At 45.0% G+C, this 18,433-nt stretch overlaps 1 protein-coding gene across 1 annotated transcript in view; it reads right to left on the bottom strand.

Moving 5' to 3' along the window:
- The window catches only part of WDR48 (WD repeat domain 48), a 49,215-nt gene extending 44,453 nt beyond the window's left edge, over window positions 1-4,762 (bottom strand). The window contains exon 1 of the mRNA XM_056129174.1: window positions 4,660-4,762. Coding sequence (XP_055985149.1) covers window positions 4,660-4,707 — 48 coding nt within the window. The 5' untranslated portion in view covers window positions 4,708-4,762. The remainder of the gene's footprint in view (window positions 1-4,659) is intronic.
- Between the last annotated feature and the right edge of the window lie 13,671 nt (window positions 4,763-18,433).

Genomic DNA, 18,433 nt, shown 5'->3' with positions numbered 1-18,433 from the left:
GTTGACTTCATGTCATAATGACAGGGCTGAGCAGTAATGACACAGTAGAGGGGCACAGAGTCTAAAATGCTATCTAATCTGTTAGACCATGACCAAACAGATGTTACTCTGGCAAACTCACTTTATTACTCATCCTACATAAAAAAGCTGGATTTTGGCTAATGTGGTAAGGCAGGATCTCTCTTTGAGAAACCAGGACTTAGCATCATTTCATTTCCTTAAGTCTTGAAAATTAAACTCACCACTGGGACTTAGAATCAGAATTAACACCAAACCAAGAGCCAGAGAGACAGTATGTGGGGGTCGGGGGGGAAGAAGCTCATGACTTGAGTGCTACTGACCTGGTTCAATCCCTGCACCACACCTCCAGGAGTGATTCCTGATTGCAGAGATATAAGTCATCTCTGAACAATGAAGGATGTCACCCCAAAAGGAAAAAATAGAAATAAAGGAAAAAGAGGGGCCAGAAAGATTAAATTGTATAGCAGGTAGGGCACTTGTTTTGCATGCGGCTGATCCATGGCATCCCTGGCATCCCAATCTGGTCCCCCAAGTACTGCTGGAGTAATCCCTGAGCACAGAGTCAAGAGTAAGCCCTGAGTAGGTTGGCTAAGATGCACCATTCCCCCAAAAAATATGAGAAAAAAGACCACACTGAGCTTTCAACAGATTTAGAATGACTAATTGGTAGGGAAAGGGGCGAATACTGGTATAACCGACATTTGTTAGTTGCCTCTCTAGTTCCCACCTCTGTTCTCTCTTTTATCTCTCTTAAGATAGGTGTCACCCTGCCAAGAAGGGAAGAATCAGGATTTGTGAAGCAGGGAAAGGGCAACCTGTAGGTATCCCAGTGGTAAAGCTGATGCTACATCGCTTCTGAGGGTGGAAAGAATACTGTTAAGCCCGCTGGTTCAGGATTTGAAGAAATTAGCATTTCTTGATAATAAAAATACATAAATTTTTAATTTTATGAGCCAATATATACCCTTTATTATGTGAGCTTGGTTAAGCCAGATTTTGGGTAACTTTCAATTAAAAGAAATTTTCCTGTTTTGGAAAGCTGAGTATTTATTTACTATTACTATTTTACTTGCCCTCTCGGAGAGCCCAGCAAGCTACCGAGAGTAACCTGCCCGCATGGCAGAGCCTGGAAAGATACCCATGGCATATTCGATATGCCAAAAACAGTAACAATAATGGGTCTCATTCCCCTGATCCCAAAAGAGCCTCAAAAAAGGCAGAGTTGGGAAGGACAAGAGGAGGGGCTGTTAAAATCTCAGGGCTGAGACGAATGGAGATATTACTGGCGCCCACTCGAGCAACTCAATGAACAAGGGGATGACAGTGACAGTGATATTTACTTAACCCCCTCTTCCCTTGTCAAACACACGCTGACTCAGGTGCTCAAATGTACTTCTAGTTGTGCTTCCTGTTAAAGGAGTTGCACTTCGGTTGTACAATTACATACTTAACCACACGGCTGTCAAGGACCACACTCCTTTAGCTCTGGTGCTTTCACACACATGGATGCTGAGGCTGTGCTCTTTTTTGTTGGTTTACTTTGGGGCCACATCCAGTTGTAATTGGCTGTACTTGGGAATCACTCCTGGCATTAGTTGGAGGACCAGAAGTGATGCCAGAGATTGAACTCTGGTCGCCAAAATGCAAGGCAAGTGGCCCATCTGCTTTACTATCTCTCTGGCTTGGGCCTGTGCTCTTTAGATGAAGTGCTCAGACACATTCTGGTGCAGCGCTCATCAGGGTATGCTTGGGTGCACGTGCCTCTGCTTATCAGGGATTGCACTTCCAAACTATGGAACAGCTTGCATTTGGGCTTTTTGTTGTTGTTGTTGTTTGCCTGGAGTTGTGATCTGTGGATGTGGTCACACTTACACAAGCAGCAGTATCGCTGGAAACCACTTGCAAAGCTGGGAATCGCAGACAACAGAAATACCAGGACCAAACTGCAGTTGCTGGAGTCACACAGGGCCCAAGGGCAGCATCAGGGATTGAGCGCTTGACTGTAAGCTTGCAAAGTAGATACTTTAAAACACTGAGTTCTTCCTCCAGGAGGGGCATGTTTTTATACCTGTTAGCCATTATTAAGTGCTAGGGCATGGTTGTAGTTCCTAGCCAGGAATACTAGAGACTTTTGTCCAACCTCTCACCAAGAATTCTGAAGCAACTGAGGGAAGAACTCATAACTGAAGGAAAGATGGAGAGTGAATCAACCAACAGACTCAGGCTACTAAAAAATCATCACATTAAATGCCACAAGGGAATAAAAGGACTCGATCTTGATTCCATATTATTTATGGTAAGCAGGGGGAAGAGGTGCATCATACATTTGATTGTACTTTACGACAAAGACAAATTATAAATGGGACAATAAGAACAGGAACTGGGAAAAATATAAAGAAGATAAATTGGAAATTTTGGAGAGTTATCATTTATACCGCAGGAGGCATGTGGGTCCCTCAACTAGTGGTTCAAAGTTGAGGGATTTTGGAGGATGCCCCGAGCAGGGACTTCTGGTACCAGAGATTACCTGTTCCTGGCCCCCCCATCAATACTCAGGTGTCTCCAGGGCTGCACCCAGTGATGCCCTGGAGGACCATGTAGTGTCAAGGATGAACTAGGGTAAACCTCAATGCAAGACAAGTAACCTAAGTCCTACATGATCTCTTTGACCCTCACATTTATGGCAGCTCCCCACTGTGAGCTTCCATCATTCTGGCATCTATTATACTGTTACAACTCTTCCATGTACCACTCTGTGAATTCACTGAGGCAGGTCAGAGCAATGAGCCTGCATTGGTTTAAAAACATCATTCCTGAGCCAGAAACATAGCTCAACAGGATGAACAGAGGTTTTGCATGCAATAAGTTCAGACTGGAGTCCCAGCACCAAAGAGTTGCCCAGCACATAACTGGGCGTAGCCTCTAGTATGGCTGCTAGGTATGGTCTCCAGACGGAAAAATACTAAATAGAAATCCCTGAATCTCTAATAAGCAGGCTAATCTTAAAACAGTTCTCGATTATCTTCACAGGAAATACTTGGTCATGTCACCAATCTGATTATTAAGCCCACTAAGAAACAGGGGCTAAGGGTTAAATCCCAAATTCTAGGTTTCGTACTCTGATGGGCAGGAGTGGTACAGTATTTCCCTCATTTTATGTGAAATGACTCAAAATTCATCAAGGCCCTCATGTCTCCACTGTGGCTTACACTTTTCCCATTCAAGTACTTTTATAGAGCCCTTTAAATACAAACTCACGGCAATGAGAAACGGGTGGGATTATCTTTACTACCCTAAAGAGTACATGACTAGTGTCAAGATACAATTAAGTTACAATTTTGAATTAGTTTAGTTAGGAGCAGCACCATCTGGCTTAGATATTGGGCTTGCTTAAATTCTGTCATGGATGCTCTTAAAAATAATCTAACCGGGAAAGCCATTTAAAGTCCTATTAATTTCACGCAACTCAACAAATATCCAGACAGCGCGCAGGACGCTCGCGTCCTTAAGCGACAAATCAAACAAAGGGAACTGTTTCGAAGACTTTGAGACTTGGAACCCTTTCTTGGGACTACCCTACCCTTTGTCTTGACGACCTATTAAACACACATTTCAACCTGTTAAAACTACAAATTATGCTACGTCTCATAAAGAAAGCTGGCTTATTACTTACTCCTCTACTCTCCGCGTTCCTAGTGGAACTAGTCCGGGACCACTAGTTCGGGGTCCAAACTAGTGCTCAATACATGTTTAATGAGTAAACGCGCCCGGCCGACCACGCTAACTTCTGCGTGCCGTACCTGCAGTGGTGAGCACCTGTCATCAAGCATCACCGGAAATAACAGGTAGCAATAAACGAAACGTACCCCACAGCTCAAAGTGGGGCTCGGGAAAGTCTAAGTAAGCCTATCCGGGGAGGTTGGGTAGCTCTTTCGACCCTCGGATTAATGAAAACAGGCAAGAGGCAGGGTGGAAAACCAAGACAGGGTGAACACGAGGTTGAATTCCCAAACGAGAGAGAAAAAACAACCAACCAACCAACCCACCCACCCCAACAGCCCCCACCAACACCAACTCACTCCCACGGCGTTTCACCCGCAGCAAAGGCAGGGGATCCCCCTCCCCAAGGGCAGCATCCCGGCCGGGAGCCCCTCGCCGCCACGCCCCCGCGCGGGTCCCGCCGGGCCGCCGCAGCCCGCGGGGGGATGCCCCGGGGGTGGGGGTGGGGCGCGTCGTCCCGAGGCCGCGGCGCCCACCGGTCCCGGCACTGGCGCTGGGTGGGGAGGAAGGCGAGGGAAGCGCGAGGCAGGTGGGCGGGGAACGGCTCGCTTCGACCCGCAGGACTCGCACCTCCCAGCGGGACCGGAGCCCAGCCAAGCCACCCTCGCGAGCCCCGCGAGCCCAGGGGTCCCGGGACGCGACCCCGGAGGGCCCGGCCGGCCGCCCCCTAACACCCCCCCGCCCCTTCCTCCTTCGAGCCGTTAAGCGCCGCGGCCCCACCCCTCGCGGCCGCTGCCCCCCGTTCCCCATCGCCCGAGCCCGCGCCCCCGGCCGCTCGCCGCCCCGCACGGCCGCTCGCCGGGGGTGGGCGTCGGGCTGCCCGCCGCGCCAGGAGGTCGACAAGCCGGGCCCCCTTACCTGGACTTTCCTCCGCCCGGCCGTGTTCTGCCGGTGATGGGCCGCCATTTTGCATGTTGACACTCCTACGTCACTTCCGGAAGTGCCGCGGCCCGGGCGGATATCCCGCCTCTTCCCCTCTGTCCAAGGGCAGGTGTGGAGGCTCAGGCTAGGTTGGTTGGCCAAGTGCACCCCCACGTCCACCCCCACCTCGTGGAGCGTTTCTCTCGGCGACCCCTGCTGCTCCACCCACACCCCTGCACCGCGGAGGAAGGAGAAGTAACCCCTCTGCCCCCAAACAAAACCGTGTGTGCATCTAATGCCGGCAAGAGATCAGAACGGTTTTGACTGTTCTCTTGTGTGACGCCTCGCGAGGTTCCGGGCAGGTATTAGGAAAATCGTGAATGAATTGATAAGGCTGGGTTGCAAGCTTCAAGGGCGCTTGGAAGCCCCCTCCCCACCCCCCCGACTCCTGCTCGGTCGCCGGCTCCGTCGCTCCTCCAGGTGGTTCCCAGCCCTGCTCTTCGCCTGCGAGGAGCATGGAAAGTTCCACCCCTCACAGGTTCCAGCCCCACCCCTGAGCCCTGCTTTGGGAGTCCCCGCCCCCTGGATAATGTTGCATAGGAGTGTCTGAATATTAGACCTTCAGCTCCCCTGCATTGCTAGGTAGTCAAGGGTGATGGGGCTTTGGCTACCAAGTGCCTTGACATGCTGTTAATAAAGTGAAAAAAAAAAATAGTAACACTTGCAAGGGACCTGGCTCCAGTCTGCAGGAGGAGCAAAGTATCGGTTTCAGTAAGGGACGGAAGGCTAAAGTACTAGTTAGAACTGTATCCAGAGACAAAGCTCCCGATCCCCAAGCAGTACGCTCTATCTGTTTCAAATCATCTCTACGGAGAAAAACTGTTAAACCGGCTGAGAGTTTGGCGCTGACTATAGGGTTGTGTTGAAATGATGTTTTGAATATGCTGGGTTAGACAATATATTTTTGCTTGCTTCTTGCAGTGTAACTATTAGTAACTTAAAATTACTGTGTGAGTCATATTCCTAGTGCACGGAACTGTCCTGTTGTTCATCGATTTGCCCCCATGGGGCACCAGTAACGTCTCCATTGTGACACTTGTTACTGTTGTTGGCATATCGAATACTCCACAGGGAGCTTGCCAGGCTCTGCCGAGAGGGCAGGATACTCTCCGTAGCGTGCCGGGCACTCTGAGAGTGTAGGAGGAATTGAATCCGGGTCGGCCGCAGGAATATTTAGGAAAGTTTTTACCTAGCCAATTCCTTTTGAAAATGAGTAAATATAGTGGTCAGAAAGATTATTAAGGTGCGTGTCCAGAATGTGGCCCACCTCACTTGGATCTCAGGCACTACATAGTAACTCTGGGAGTGACCCAGAGCACAAAGCAGGGAGTAGCCCTCTAGCATGGGTGGTGTGGCACAACACTCCCTGTCAAAAACCAAATTAATTGATTAATAATTAAGGGAGTAGGCTCTGAGTAGCAGAATTCTTACACAAAACTGGCTCTGACAGTTTGTAAATAATACGCTGCATTTGCAGACATTATTTTGTTTTTCTAAATTTTATTTTTACATTTTATTTTCTTAAGGTTGTTCACATTAATTGATTACATTCAATATATCAACACCAATCCCACTACCACTACACCTTCCCACCACCATTATTTCAAATTTTCCTACCACGTTCAAGCCTGCCTGCTACAGGCAGATTCTAGATCTTTTTTTTTTTTTTTTGCTTTTTGGGTCACACCCGGCAATGCACAGGAGTTACTCCTGGCTCTGCATTCAGGAATTACTCCTGGCGGTGCTCAGGGGACCATATGGGATGCTGGGGATCAAACCCGGGTCAGCCGCGTGCAAGGCAAACGCCCTACCCGCTGTGCTATCGCTCCAGCCCCTAGATCATTTATTTTCAGTTGCTTACTATGAGTATCATGAGAGATGGCTCCTAGCATTCTAAATATGTTAATGATTGGGGTCCAGAGACATCTCTGTAGGGAGTTAATCTGTTTTGAGATTCATTTGTGAATCTCTGGATCAAGGCGGGTGGCACAATTAAATATGGCCCGGAGGCGGTTTGTGGCTATGACAGCCAAGACCCTGAAGGGGTGGGCAGGGAGTTGGGGAGGGACAAATCGTCTCTGTCACCATGTAGCCTGGGGTCTTCAGAACCTGTTCCTGTGTGTACCTGGGTTTTTCTTCTGAAATTTTGTGGTCGTTGGGGGCTTCATCTGGAGTGGGTGGAGAGGGGACACCCGCTCCATCTGAGGAACCCCAGTGAAATTGGCTTGGCATAGGGGTCCAGAGAGATCTCTGGCAGTCTGCTGACAGACATTATTTTCTTCATACATTCACTTGCTAAAATGTTATTTAACACCTTTTAAGCGCCAAGCACGGTCTTAGATGTTAGGATTCTGGTTGTGAGTTCACATAATCATAAAGTGAACTTTATAATTTAAGTCCAAAGATAAATCAGGAAATAACATATATATGGAGATGAATGATAAATATGGAGATGAATGCTCTGAAGAAACATGATGCTATTTCAAGGGAGGGACCCTTGAGTCAATATTTGAAAGATGAGGAATGAAAACAGTTGATGCATAGGCCGTGTGGCAGGAGGAAATATGGGTTAGTCTAGGAATTAATAACTGAGTGGTGAGGTACAGAGAATAAGGGGGAGGATTATATACAAGTCAATCCAGTAAGGATCTCAAGGTAAGTAGGTAGCTTTTGAAGCTTTAAAATTAAAGGAGAAACTATTGGAAGGATTTAATTTGGGCAAAGACATCGGCATTTTAAAAAGTAGACAAATTTTTTAAAAAATTTTTATTAGTGAAACACCATGAGGTACAGTTGTAGACTTACGAATTTTTGTGCTTGGGTTTCAGTTATACAAAGATCCAGTACTCATCCCTCCACTAGTGCCCATTCTCCATCATTTACATTTTTAAAAAAATTTTTGTTAGTGAAACACTATGAGGTACAGTTGTAGATTTACGAATTTTTGTGCTTAGGTTTCAATTGTACAATGATCAAACACCCATCCCTACACCAGTGCCCATTTTCCACCACCCCGGGTCCCAGTATCCCTCCCACCCCCCATCCCCCCATTCCACCCTACCTCTGTGGCAGGGTATTCCCTTTTGTTCTCTCTCTCCTTTTGGGTGTTGTGGTTTGCAAAAGAGGCATTGAGTGGCAATCATGTTTGGTCTATAGTCAAAAGTAGACAAATATTTATTGAGTTCCCACAGTATGCTACACGCCATTCTGGCACTGTGCTCTGTGAAATATGCGAGTACTTGTCAGAAATGGATTTCTGTACAGTTGTCCTACTTCGAACCTGAGGAATTTTGAGTTTGTAAACTTCTTTTAATGATCAGAATGTCCAGGTCTCCATCTTGAAGTTCATTTTCCTGGAAGAAGAGTGGTCTTGGGTTCATGGATGGAAGCTAATTGTCAGGCAGGGAGAGACCAGGATTAGAGAATTGGTAACAAAGAAGACATGGGAAGAGAGATGGTGCTGGGCCTTGCAGAATGAATTCTAAGAATCATATGGGAGGTCTGGAGCAATAATACAGCAGGCGGGTGCGGGGGGCATTTGTCTTGCACATGGCTGACCTAGATTTGATTCCTGGAATCCCATATGGTCCCCCAAGCACTGCCAGGAGTAACTCCTCAGTGCAGAGTCAGGAGTGAGCCCTGAGCACATCCGGTTTGCCCCCCACCAAAAAAAAAAAAAACTAAGAAAGACTCATATGGATTGAGCGAGCTTCTCTGTATGTGAAACTCACTATCTCTATCTTTCTTTTGTGCTTTCATTTTTGGACCATACCCAGCAGTACAGGCTGGAGTGATAGCACAGCGGTAGGGCATTCGCTTTACAAGCGGCCAACATGGCCGACCCGAGTTCGATTCCTCCGCCCCTCTCGGAGAGCCCGGCAAGCTACCGAGAGTATTTGATATGCCAAACACAGTAACAACAAAGTCTCCAATGGAGACGTTACTGGGCCCGCTGGAGCAAATCGACGATCAACGGGAGGGCCTTTACCTTTACCTTTACCTTTACCCAGCAGTACACAGGAGCAACTTTCACTCAATGGTCAGAGGTCACTCCTGGTGGTACTGGGAATTGAACCCAGGGCTCCTTCAAGTATAGCTTGCGCTCAGCCCTTTGAGCTCTCTCTCTGGACCTCACTCTCCTTTTCCAGGTTCTGCTTATTCAGTGGAATCATAAATAATTGACAATGCTACCAGGATTAAAGCTATGCCCAGGAGTACCATCTCGCTGCTGTGTTCAGAGTAGCAGCAGCAGGTACTCACCCAGGAAGAAGGTCCACTGGCCACTAGGAAGAAATTTTATTCCATTGGCCTTCCCTGAGTATTTGGGGAGAAGAGAAGTTATTGTTCCTTTCTGAAACACCCTTCCTCTAGTTTTAGATGTTCTGCTGTCACCACCACTGACAAGGCACTTACCTGTCAGATAGCACTGTAGCACTGTCCTCTCGTTGTTCATCGATTTGTTCAAGTGGGCACCAGTAATGTCTCACAACAAATTGTGAGACTTGTTACTGTTTTTGGCACATCAAATATGTCACGGGTAGCTTGCCAGGCTTTGCTGTGCGGGCAAGACACTCTCGGTAGCTTGCTGGGCTCACCTGTCAGATAAAAGGGACTTAAATAGTTTACACCCTGTCATTGTATCCTATATTGCAACTTATCAAGAAACTCATCCTTGGATTAGGGAGATGACTCAAAATGCTGGAGCACACTTTTGAGTCCACTGGATGACTTCATATCCCAGAGGTTCTGGATGACTTCACATCCCAGAAGTTCTTGTTGAATCCTGGGCCCTGCGTGGTCCCCTGCGCACTGCCACAAATGACTCCCGACCACCCCCCCCACCACAACCACTATAGCAAACATGCCAGGAAATAGCAACTAATCTCTCTGGGTGTTATCCCAAAACAAAAAGTAAACTTACTCTGAAATGAAATAACTAATGCGGAGGGCTACTTCCCACTTTGATGTCATTCCATATCATTCCACCCAGAAGCACCTGGTCTTTTTTGGAGACTTAGCTATGGTGCCTCTTGGGAGAAAGACTTTTTGATACTACCTCATAGGATGCAGCATATACTTTGAACTAATATCCAATATTTGGCACACTATGTATGCTCCTATTATTTATTGTTGTATAACCAGCCCCAAACGTAGTGACTTAATTCTATATGATCCATTTTGCTTATAAATCTGTAATTTGTCAGCATTAGTGGACTCAGCTTATCTTTGCTCCACTTTTTTCTTGATCCCAGATGGAGTAGCTGACAGACTGGGGGTTGGAATAAATGAAAAACCCACTTCTTCCCATGTCTGATGACTGATACTAGTGTTGACTGAGTCCTTAGCTGAATCTGTGGCAAGAAAATCTGTGGCAAGAAAATCTATTCAATGCCTTTTCATGGGAGCGTTTGGTTCCTTATAGCCTGGTAGCTAGGTTCCAAGGGTAATCATCTGGAGAGAGAAATCTGGGTTGAAACTGTCATTCCTGCTCTAAACTAGCAGAGAAAGTCATATAGCATCTATTTATTTGCATTTATTCTGTAGAGAGATTTGGGCCATACCTCAATATGCTCAGGATTTACTCCGGGCTCTGTGCTCAGGGATCACTCTTGGCTGTACTTGGGGATCTATATGTGGTGCTGGGGATCAAACCAAAGTTGACTATGGCATCGGAGGCTTATAAACCCCTGTCCTATCTCTCTGGTCCATGCAGTGTCACTCTGATTCACTTAGCACAGCGGGTAGGGCGTTCGCCTTACACGCGGCCAACATGGCCGACCCGAGTTCGATTCCTCCGCCCCTCTCGGAGAGCCCGGCAAGCTACCGAGAGTATTCGATATGCCAGACACAGTAACAGCAAAGTCTCCAATGGAGACGTTACTGGGCCCGCTCGAGCAAATCGACGATCAACGGGAGGGCCTTTACCTTTACCTTTACCTTCATTCAGTTACTAAGGCTGGCCAAATCTACGGTGATTTCTTTCCCTTATTTCTTTTTAAAGAGAAGCATCAAGATATTTGTGGCTATGTTTTAAAACTACGACTTTCTACAGGCAAAATCTGTGGGCTTAGGATCAACAAGAGTTTATATCTAATGACCCCCCCCCCCCACTTAAATTTGTTGTTGTTGTTGTTGTTGTTCCACACCTGTCTGTCCTCAAGGTCCACTCCTGCCATGGCTTGGAGGTGACAATTTGGGGTCCTAGGGATTGAACCTGTGTTTGCTATGTGCAAGACAGGCACACTACCTGCTGTTTTATCTCTCCTGGCCTACCCCTCCACCAACACCTCCCACCCCTGAATATGCACTTTATTTTTTAAAAAAATTCATTCTCTGAGATTCTGGGCTTTGCAGTTTATAGTCTTGTTACTGAAGAAAGGAAAACTCATTTCCAACAAAAGCTGAACAATGGTTCCATTGATTTGGGACTGAGCCTTAGGATCATGTTGCATATCTTGTGTCAGTGGATAGACCAGGGAAGGAAAAGAAGATTATGGTATTACCTGGACTGAATAACAAGCAGAAACAGCTTTGCTGGTATACTTTCAAACACCTATTTCCATCCAGCATTCGGATCCCTTAGAAGTGAAGTATTGGTGGAAGGTAAATGGCATTCAAGATGACTGCAGAGAAAGGAAGTCACAAACAAAGGTGAGAGTGCAATGATGAGGGAAGAAATGAGACCGGCCATTTTTACTTTCATTTCTTTTCTTTTTAAAGATATTTTTAATTGAATCGTTGTGAGAAATACCGTTACAAAGTTGTTCGTGACTGAGTTTCAGGCATACAATGTTCCAACACCCATCTTTACTTCTTTGCTTGACGTATCATGTATATTTTCGTGTGCTCTTTCATTTTTATTCTTGACTCTTGACTTTGCTGTCACAGTTGAGCGTTGCTGTTATTGTTAAGCTTCATTATGAAATTCATAAGAGGGATGGATAGTTTAGAGATGAGTAGCTAGATGTGATAACTAGAAAAACATTGGGTTTACTTTCATGGAGAAAGACCAAGTGAGTACATATTTCTCCATACATTTTATGAAAGAGAATTGTAGTATTTCAAGTTGCAACATATTGGTGTCGACACCATAAAGGCTATATTGGTGTCAGGCAGCCAAAGAGATGACTTTGTGCTTTCAATTTTAGTGGCTTTTTTTCTGCTGTCCGTTGAGCAGACATAAAAATTTCATGTCTGGGGAATTCCCACCATGTGTCTTGGGGGTGGTAAGTACTGGTTATATTCTACAGAAAGTGAGAAAGATGGTTATGTACTTTTCCTAGCCTTCTTACAGCAGGAGGATGTGCAGAAGACTTCAACTCAATTTTTTTTTAAAGTTTATTTTTTATTGCATCACTGTAGGATATACAGTTACAAAATTGTCCACGATTGAGTTTCAGTCATACAATGTTCCAACATTCATCTCTTCACCAGTTCAACTCATTTTTTTTATGAAATCCCCCCTCCCTTATATTAAAAAGAATCCCCCCATTTCCTCCTTACATTCTTATTGTTGCTGCTGTTGATAATAATGCATGCATCTCTGGCTTTGGTGCTTGGATACTTTCAACTATGGTGCTTGAAGAGGGTCACACATCAGATCATGGGGCTCCCTTGGACTCGCTAGGGATTATTTTCTCCCTGGTGGCACACAGGTTATGATGTGGGTGCTCCTCAGGTCACTGTGGAACTTTTTAAAAATTTTTTTAAAATTATTTTATTTTATTTTATTTTTTGAGGTACAGTTGTAGATTTACAATTTTTTGTGCTTGGGTTTCGATTATACAATGATCAGATACCCATCCCTCCACCAGTGCCCATTTTCACTGTGGAACTTTTGTACTTGTCAGAGTCACACTTCTAGCCATGTTGCTCACACATCTTCCTGGTCTCTGTGTTCACTCCCTTTATGGTGCTTACACACACCTGACTGTCTGTGGCTGACAACTGCTTCTGTTGCCAGTGATCCTAGACAGCTTGGTGGCCAGGATTGTGTGAGGCATGTGTGGGACACTGGGAATTTAAACTCATGAGTGTATACTGACAAAGCACGTGCTCCAAGTACCCTAAACTGGGTCCCAGATGAAGAATGCTGGTGTAGAATCTTTTAGCTAAACTGTTTCCAAATTTATGCTCCACGGAAACTGAGATGATAATTGTATATTACCTTAGATGTAGAATTAACTTGTGATGCAGAAGTAGCTAATAAAGCCCCTTCCCTCTTCTGCAGGGAAAAGGTAAGATATCACAGTTCCTTCACAACTCTTCAAAGATATGAATAGTGAAAGATATTCATCAGCCCCTTGCACTGCTATTTTAGTCTTTGTTTCCTCTTGTGTAACTGCCAGGCAGCTTCTCCTGGCAGAATTCCTCCAACAGTGTCTTAGCATTTCCTGCACTAGAAGATTGGCACTTTCATTCAAAGTGTATCATCCTTGAGGATCAGAGTTCTAAGTCAGTGGTAGAGCACTTGCCTGCTATGTATGAGGTCCTGCATTCAATCCCTGGAACTGGGTGGAGAAAAAATGTATGAGTTCTTGGTAATTGTGTTGTCCTCAGATTTTGACATCTGCCTAAATTACTTAACAACACGAAGAGTTTCAACATCCTGAAAAAAAATCTGTACTTACATAAAATAAAAATACAGTAATCTTAAAAGTAGATAAGAGTTATAGAAGTATGTCCAAATAACTCTCAAATTTGTTCAAGTGAAACTTTACTCTGGATACCCCATAAGATGCTCTGAACACTCCCAACGGTGTTCAGAGTACTGTATAGGATCCCAGGGATTAAACCCAGATTGCCTGTATGTAAGACATTTGTACATTTTTACATTTGTACAGCCCTACCTGCTGTACTGTCATTTTGGCCGTATAACTGAACCTTTTATATATCATTCCCTTTCTTTTGTTGATGAGATGACCTTGAGTTGCCGCACTTGGTTGTGGAGCTCACACACTTCTCATATCTCCCGACTCGTGCACCAGAGGTCACACATTTGGTTGTGGCACTGGGGATCTGCAGCAGTAGAACCTCTGGGATCCCACAAGGCATGTGGGGACAGTGGCAGGGATCAAACCCAAGACCTCCCCAGCCTCAGACTAGCAACTGCGTTTGCCACCAGGGAGCTCTCCCTGGCTCTACATAAACTTAAAATAAATAGATAAATGATAGGGGCCATACCTGAAGAGCTGGCTCTATCAACAGTGTTCCACCTTGCTCTGCTTGATGGGGTGGTTCTCTTCAGCCCTGTGGGGCTTGGGGATCCACCAGGGCTGAACCCAGTCGTGCTGAGGAGGCAAATGGGATGCTGCTGAGGGAACTCAGGGCCAGGCACATGTTAGGCCTATACTTCCCTGCTCAGGATATCTCCCCAACCCCCTAAAACTACTTGCTTTATTTTTGGGGCCACACCCAGTGATATCTTGGAGTTACTCCTGGTGCATTATTCCCGGGTCACTTCCAGAGGTTCTCAGAGAATCAAGAAGTGCTGGAGATCAAACCTAGACCTCCTAAAGCATGTGCATAAGCTCATGTTTGAACTATGTTCCTAATATAGTTTTATGTTATTTTTATTTTGGGGCCACACTCTAGGTGCTCAGGGCTTACTCCTGGTTCTGTGCTCAAGGATCACTCCTTGTGTGTGGGAAAGCCATATGTGATGCTGGGGATTGAACCCAGGTTAGCTGCATGCAAGGAAAGGGCCCTATCCAGTGTACTATCACTCCAGCCTCTCCTGAGTAAGGTTTAGAAATGAAAGTATGTCATGATACCAATCAGATTTGTGGAGAAATTGAGAAACTGGCTCGCTACTCTTTTTTGATTCTTCATGAAATAAAGGTGTTGTAATATATAATATACTTTGTAAAATGGAATAACAGTGGCATATATTTCATAACTAAGTATTTATGTGCCAGTAAAGAAATATAGACTTCTATTTTTTTTTTGTCAGTATCCCTGCTGTTTTACTTTTTAAAACCAGGGTATTTTATTTTATTTTATTTATTTATTTTTTTAAATTTTTTTTTCTTTTTTATTAGTGAAACACCATGAGGTACAGTTGTAGATTTACAAATTTTTGTGCTTGGATCTCGGTCATACCACGATCAAATACCCATCCCTCCACCAGTGCCCATTTTCCACCACCAGGATAATATCCCTCCCCCCCATCCCCCCCCATCCCCCCCTGCCACTGTGGCAGGGCATTCCCCCCTGTTCTCTCTCTCCTCCTGGGCGCTGTGATCAGCCAAAGAGGCATTGAGTGGCGAACATGTTCAGTCCAGTCTACTTTCAACCTGCATCTCCCCTCCTGGGAGGATCCTCCAAACACCCTCCACTTGGTGTTCCCCTTTCTATCTGAATTGTCCTTTCCCCTAGAATACCCAGCTGGCCTCTAATAGACTTCTATTTTTAAGATGTTAGTGACAAAATTCATGTTATTGGTGTCTTGTTAGCAAATACTCAGATTTTAAATATAGGCTTGAAAGTATAGTACTGAGTGACTCAGTGTTCAACAGTTTGCTTATTTTTTTAATGCTATGGCAAATGCCCTTTGTTCTTTGATCTCTTTCTGATTATAAATGTTTTATATAAAAAATATAAATCATTTAATGTAAAATTTGGGGGAAAAAATCATTTCTCTCCAAAATGTTGGACCTTAACACTAGAGGGCAGTAGAAAACCATTTAGAATTTTGGAACTCACTGGTTCCAAAAGGACAAGTTAGACCTTAAAATCATTTTTCCTTCCTTCCTCCTTCCCTCCTTCCGTCTCTTCCCTCCTTCCCTCCCTCCCTCCCTTTTCCCCTCCCTTCCTCCTCCTTCTTTCCTTCCTTCCTTCCTTCCTTCCTTCCTTCTCTCTGGGGTAACTCCTGGCAGAACTCAGAGGATCATATGGGATTCTGGGGATCAAGCCTGAGTCAGCCTTCTGCCAGGCAAGAACCTTATCCACTGTACTACTGCTCTGATCCCTGTCACTGTCACTGTCCTCCCTTTGTTCATCGATTTGCTCGAGCGGGCCCAGTAACGTTTCCATTGGAGACTTTGTTGTTACTGTGTTTGGCATACCGAATACATCACGGGTAGCTTGCCAGGCTCTGCCGTGCAGGCGAGATACTCTCGGTAGCTTGCCCGGCTCTTGAGAGGGGCGGAGGAATCGATCTTGGGTCGGCCATGTTGGCTGCGTGCAAGGCAAATGCCCTACCGCTGTGCTATTGCTCCAGCCCTAACAAACTATCCTCCTGTTGTTCATCGATTTGTTGTACTCGAGCGGGCCCAGTAACATCTCCAATTTTTTTAGACTTGTTACTGTGTTTGGCATATTGAATTCTCTCAGTAGCTTGCCAGGCTCTCTGAGAGGGACGGAGGAATCAAACCCGGCTGGGCCCGGCTGGCTGCGTGCAAGGCAAACGCCCTACTGCTGTGCTATCACTAGACCTTAAAATTCTTACCAAATTATTTAAAGTTTCACAATTTTAATTACCAATTTCAGAATTAAATTATTTCCTACTAAGAAAATGTCATAATTCAAGTACCCTTTTTAGGAAAACTATTTGAGTGAGCAAAAGGGAATGCCCGGCCACAGCTAAATGTTAGAAAAGATGACGTCATGAAATTTACATACAAGTGGTTCTACATGGAAGATTCATGCTAAGTGAAATGAGCCAGAAAGAGAGGGACAGACATAGAAAGACTGCACTCATCTGGGCAATATGAAGTAACAGAATGGGAGTCGAACACCCAAGAATAGTTGAGATAAGTACCAGGAGTTCTGCTCCAGGGCTTGGAAGCCAGCCGCACATGCTGGGGGAAAAGGCAGCTCAGATAGAAAAGGGAACACCAAGTAAAGGATGTTTGGAGGACTCGTTCGGGATGTGAGATGTGTGCTGAAAGTAGACTATAGACTGAACACGATGGCCACTCAATACTTCTATTGCAAACTACAAGTCCCTGAAGGAAAGAATGAGCAAAAGGGAATGGCCTGCCACAGAGGCGGGGTGGAGTGAGGGGGGGGTGGGGTGTGGGGGTGGGAGGGCTACTAGGATCATTGGTGGTGGAGAATGGGCACTGGTGGAGGGATGGGTACTCAATCATTGTATAACTGAAACCCAAGCACAAAAGTTTGTAAGTCTACAACTGTACCTCATGGTGTTTCACTAATAAAAAATAATAATAAACAAAACAAAACAAACAAACAAACAAAAAACCCAATTCACTGCTTTCACACAACTATTTCCATGTGTTATCAGCATGGAAATCAGAGTGGTGACTGCAGTGGCAGGAGAGAGGATGAAGAAATAATTAAGTGAAGAATAGTAAAAAATTAGTCAAACAAATTATTGATTGCTTTCTGCTACAGTTTTCTTGATGCCATTTCTTTTCAAGCCTAACATTTTTATTTTTAGTCAACATTTCTAGTAAATGGAGCTTTCTGCCCTAGAGAAAAATTATCAATATTTGGTTCTATTGGTCTTCACTTTATTGGTGAGAACTATGTTACTTAAAATTATCCCATTCTAGCATCCCTAAGAAAATAATAGCAATTCTCTTGCCAGTATCATCACGGCAATCAATCAATTTGAAAATACCTATACCACAGAAGACTGTTCTTCCAATTGTTAGGACGCGGATCGTGATCTCCCTTTAACGACAAAGAGACTCCAGAGACTGCAAACAGCAAGCAAGGTTTATTGTAAGACTGGCTAGCCAGGGTCAAGCCACCTACACAGACACGCAGGTCAGATAGGTTAGGCAAGACCCTGAACTTCTTCAAAGGGGATCTTATATAGGCCTTCACTGGCCGTTACAGCAAAGCCCGCGCATTTCATAGTCAATAGATTTGTAACAACATATGCTTTCTTAACCAATCCGTTTAAAGGTACATCACTCTTTAGCCTATAGATTCAAAGATCAGCATTTGTTTACATAGGCATTGTGGCTAGTGGGTATCTCATAATTCAGACATCTGGTTATCTTCCATGTCCACTCGGCTCCCTGTGATTTACAGCTCATGGCACCTACATACCGATAGAGGGGGCTGAGGGGAGAGTTATTAGCGGAGGGGCAGGTAAGGTAGAGTCAACAAGGAGGCAAGATTTACATCCCAATTAGGAAGAGTCAACAAATAGAGACAAAATTTACATCTCAAGGCTTTACTAGGGAGGGGGCAAGATTTACATCTCAAGGTTTAACCAGGGAGGAGGCAGGTAAGGAAGAGTTACTAATTAGCAGAGTTTAGCTCTGGAATTTCCCTCGGGTCCCGAGGGACCTTACACAGTGGCTTCTCCTCTGCCCTTGCTCTAAAACCTCCTACAAAATTGAACATCATAACTGTGAGTTCAGATGAAAACCGGCAGTATCTAATAATTCTTCATTGGAGTGTGTTTATTTGGAATTATATATTTGGGCCTTCATTTTGCATATGTATTCACTGAATATTATTAAACTACATATTTATTGGGCAAAAAAAAAAAAGATGTCAGCTAAAACTAACTATGGAGAAGTTAGTTTCAGTCATAATTAAGACTCCCTTTAATCCACTTGTAGATCCCAGGGCTATATTCTGGGAGGCACCAACAATCTTCAGGCCATAGTAGACAAGGCTGAGACATCATAGTGTCCTCTGATATTGGCTCTTTGACTCCTTTGGTTCGGAGACTTTGTTGTACCAGGAAATCCCATTGCCTTAGGACCAATCTCCCAAAGGAACACCT

Source organism: Sorex fumeus, unplaced genomic scaffold (assembly GCF_029834395.1).
Source record: "Sorex fumeus unplaced genomic scaffold, SorFum_2.1 ptg000072l, whole genome shotgun sequence".
Lineage (NCBI taxonomy): Eukaryota > Metazoa > Chordata > Mammalia > Eulipotyphla > Soricidae > Sorex > Sorex fumeus.
The sequence above is the reverse complement of the archived record's forward strand: the minus strand, read 5'-3'. Positions and strand labels throughout refer to the sequence as shown.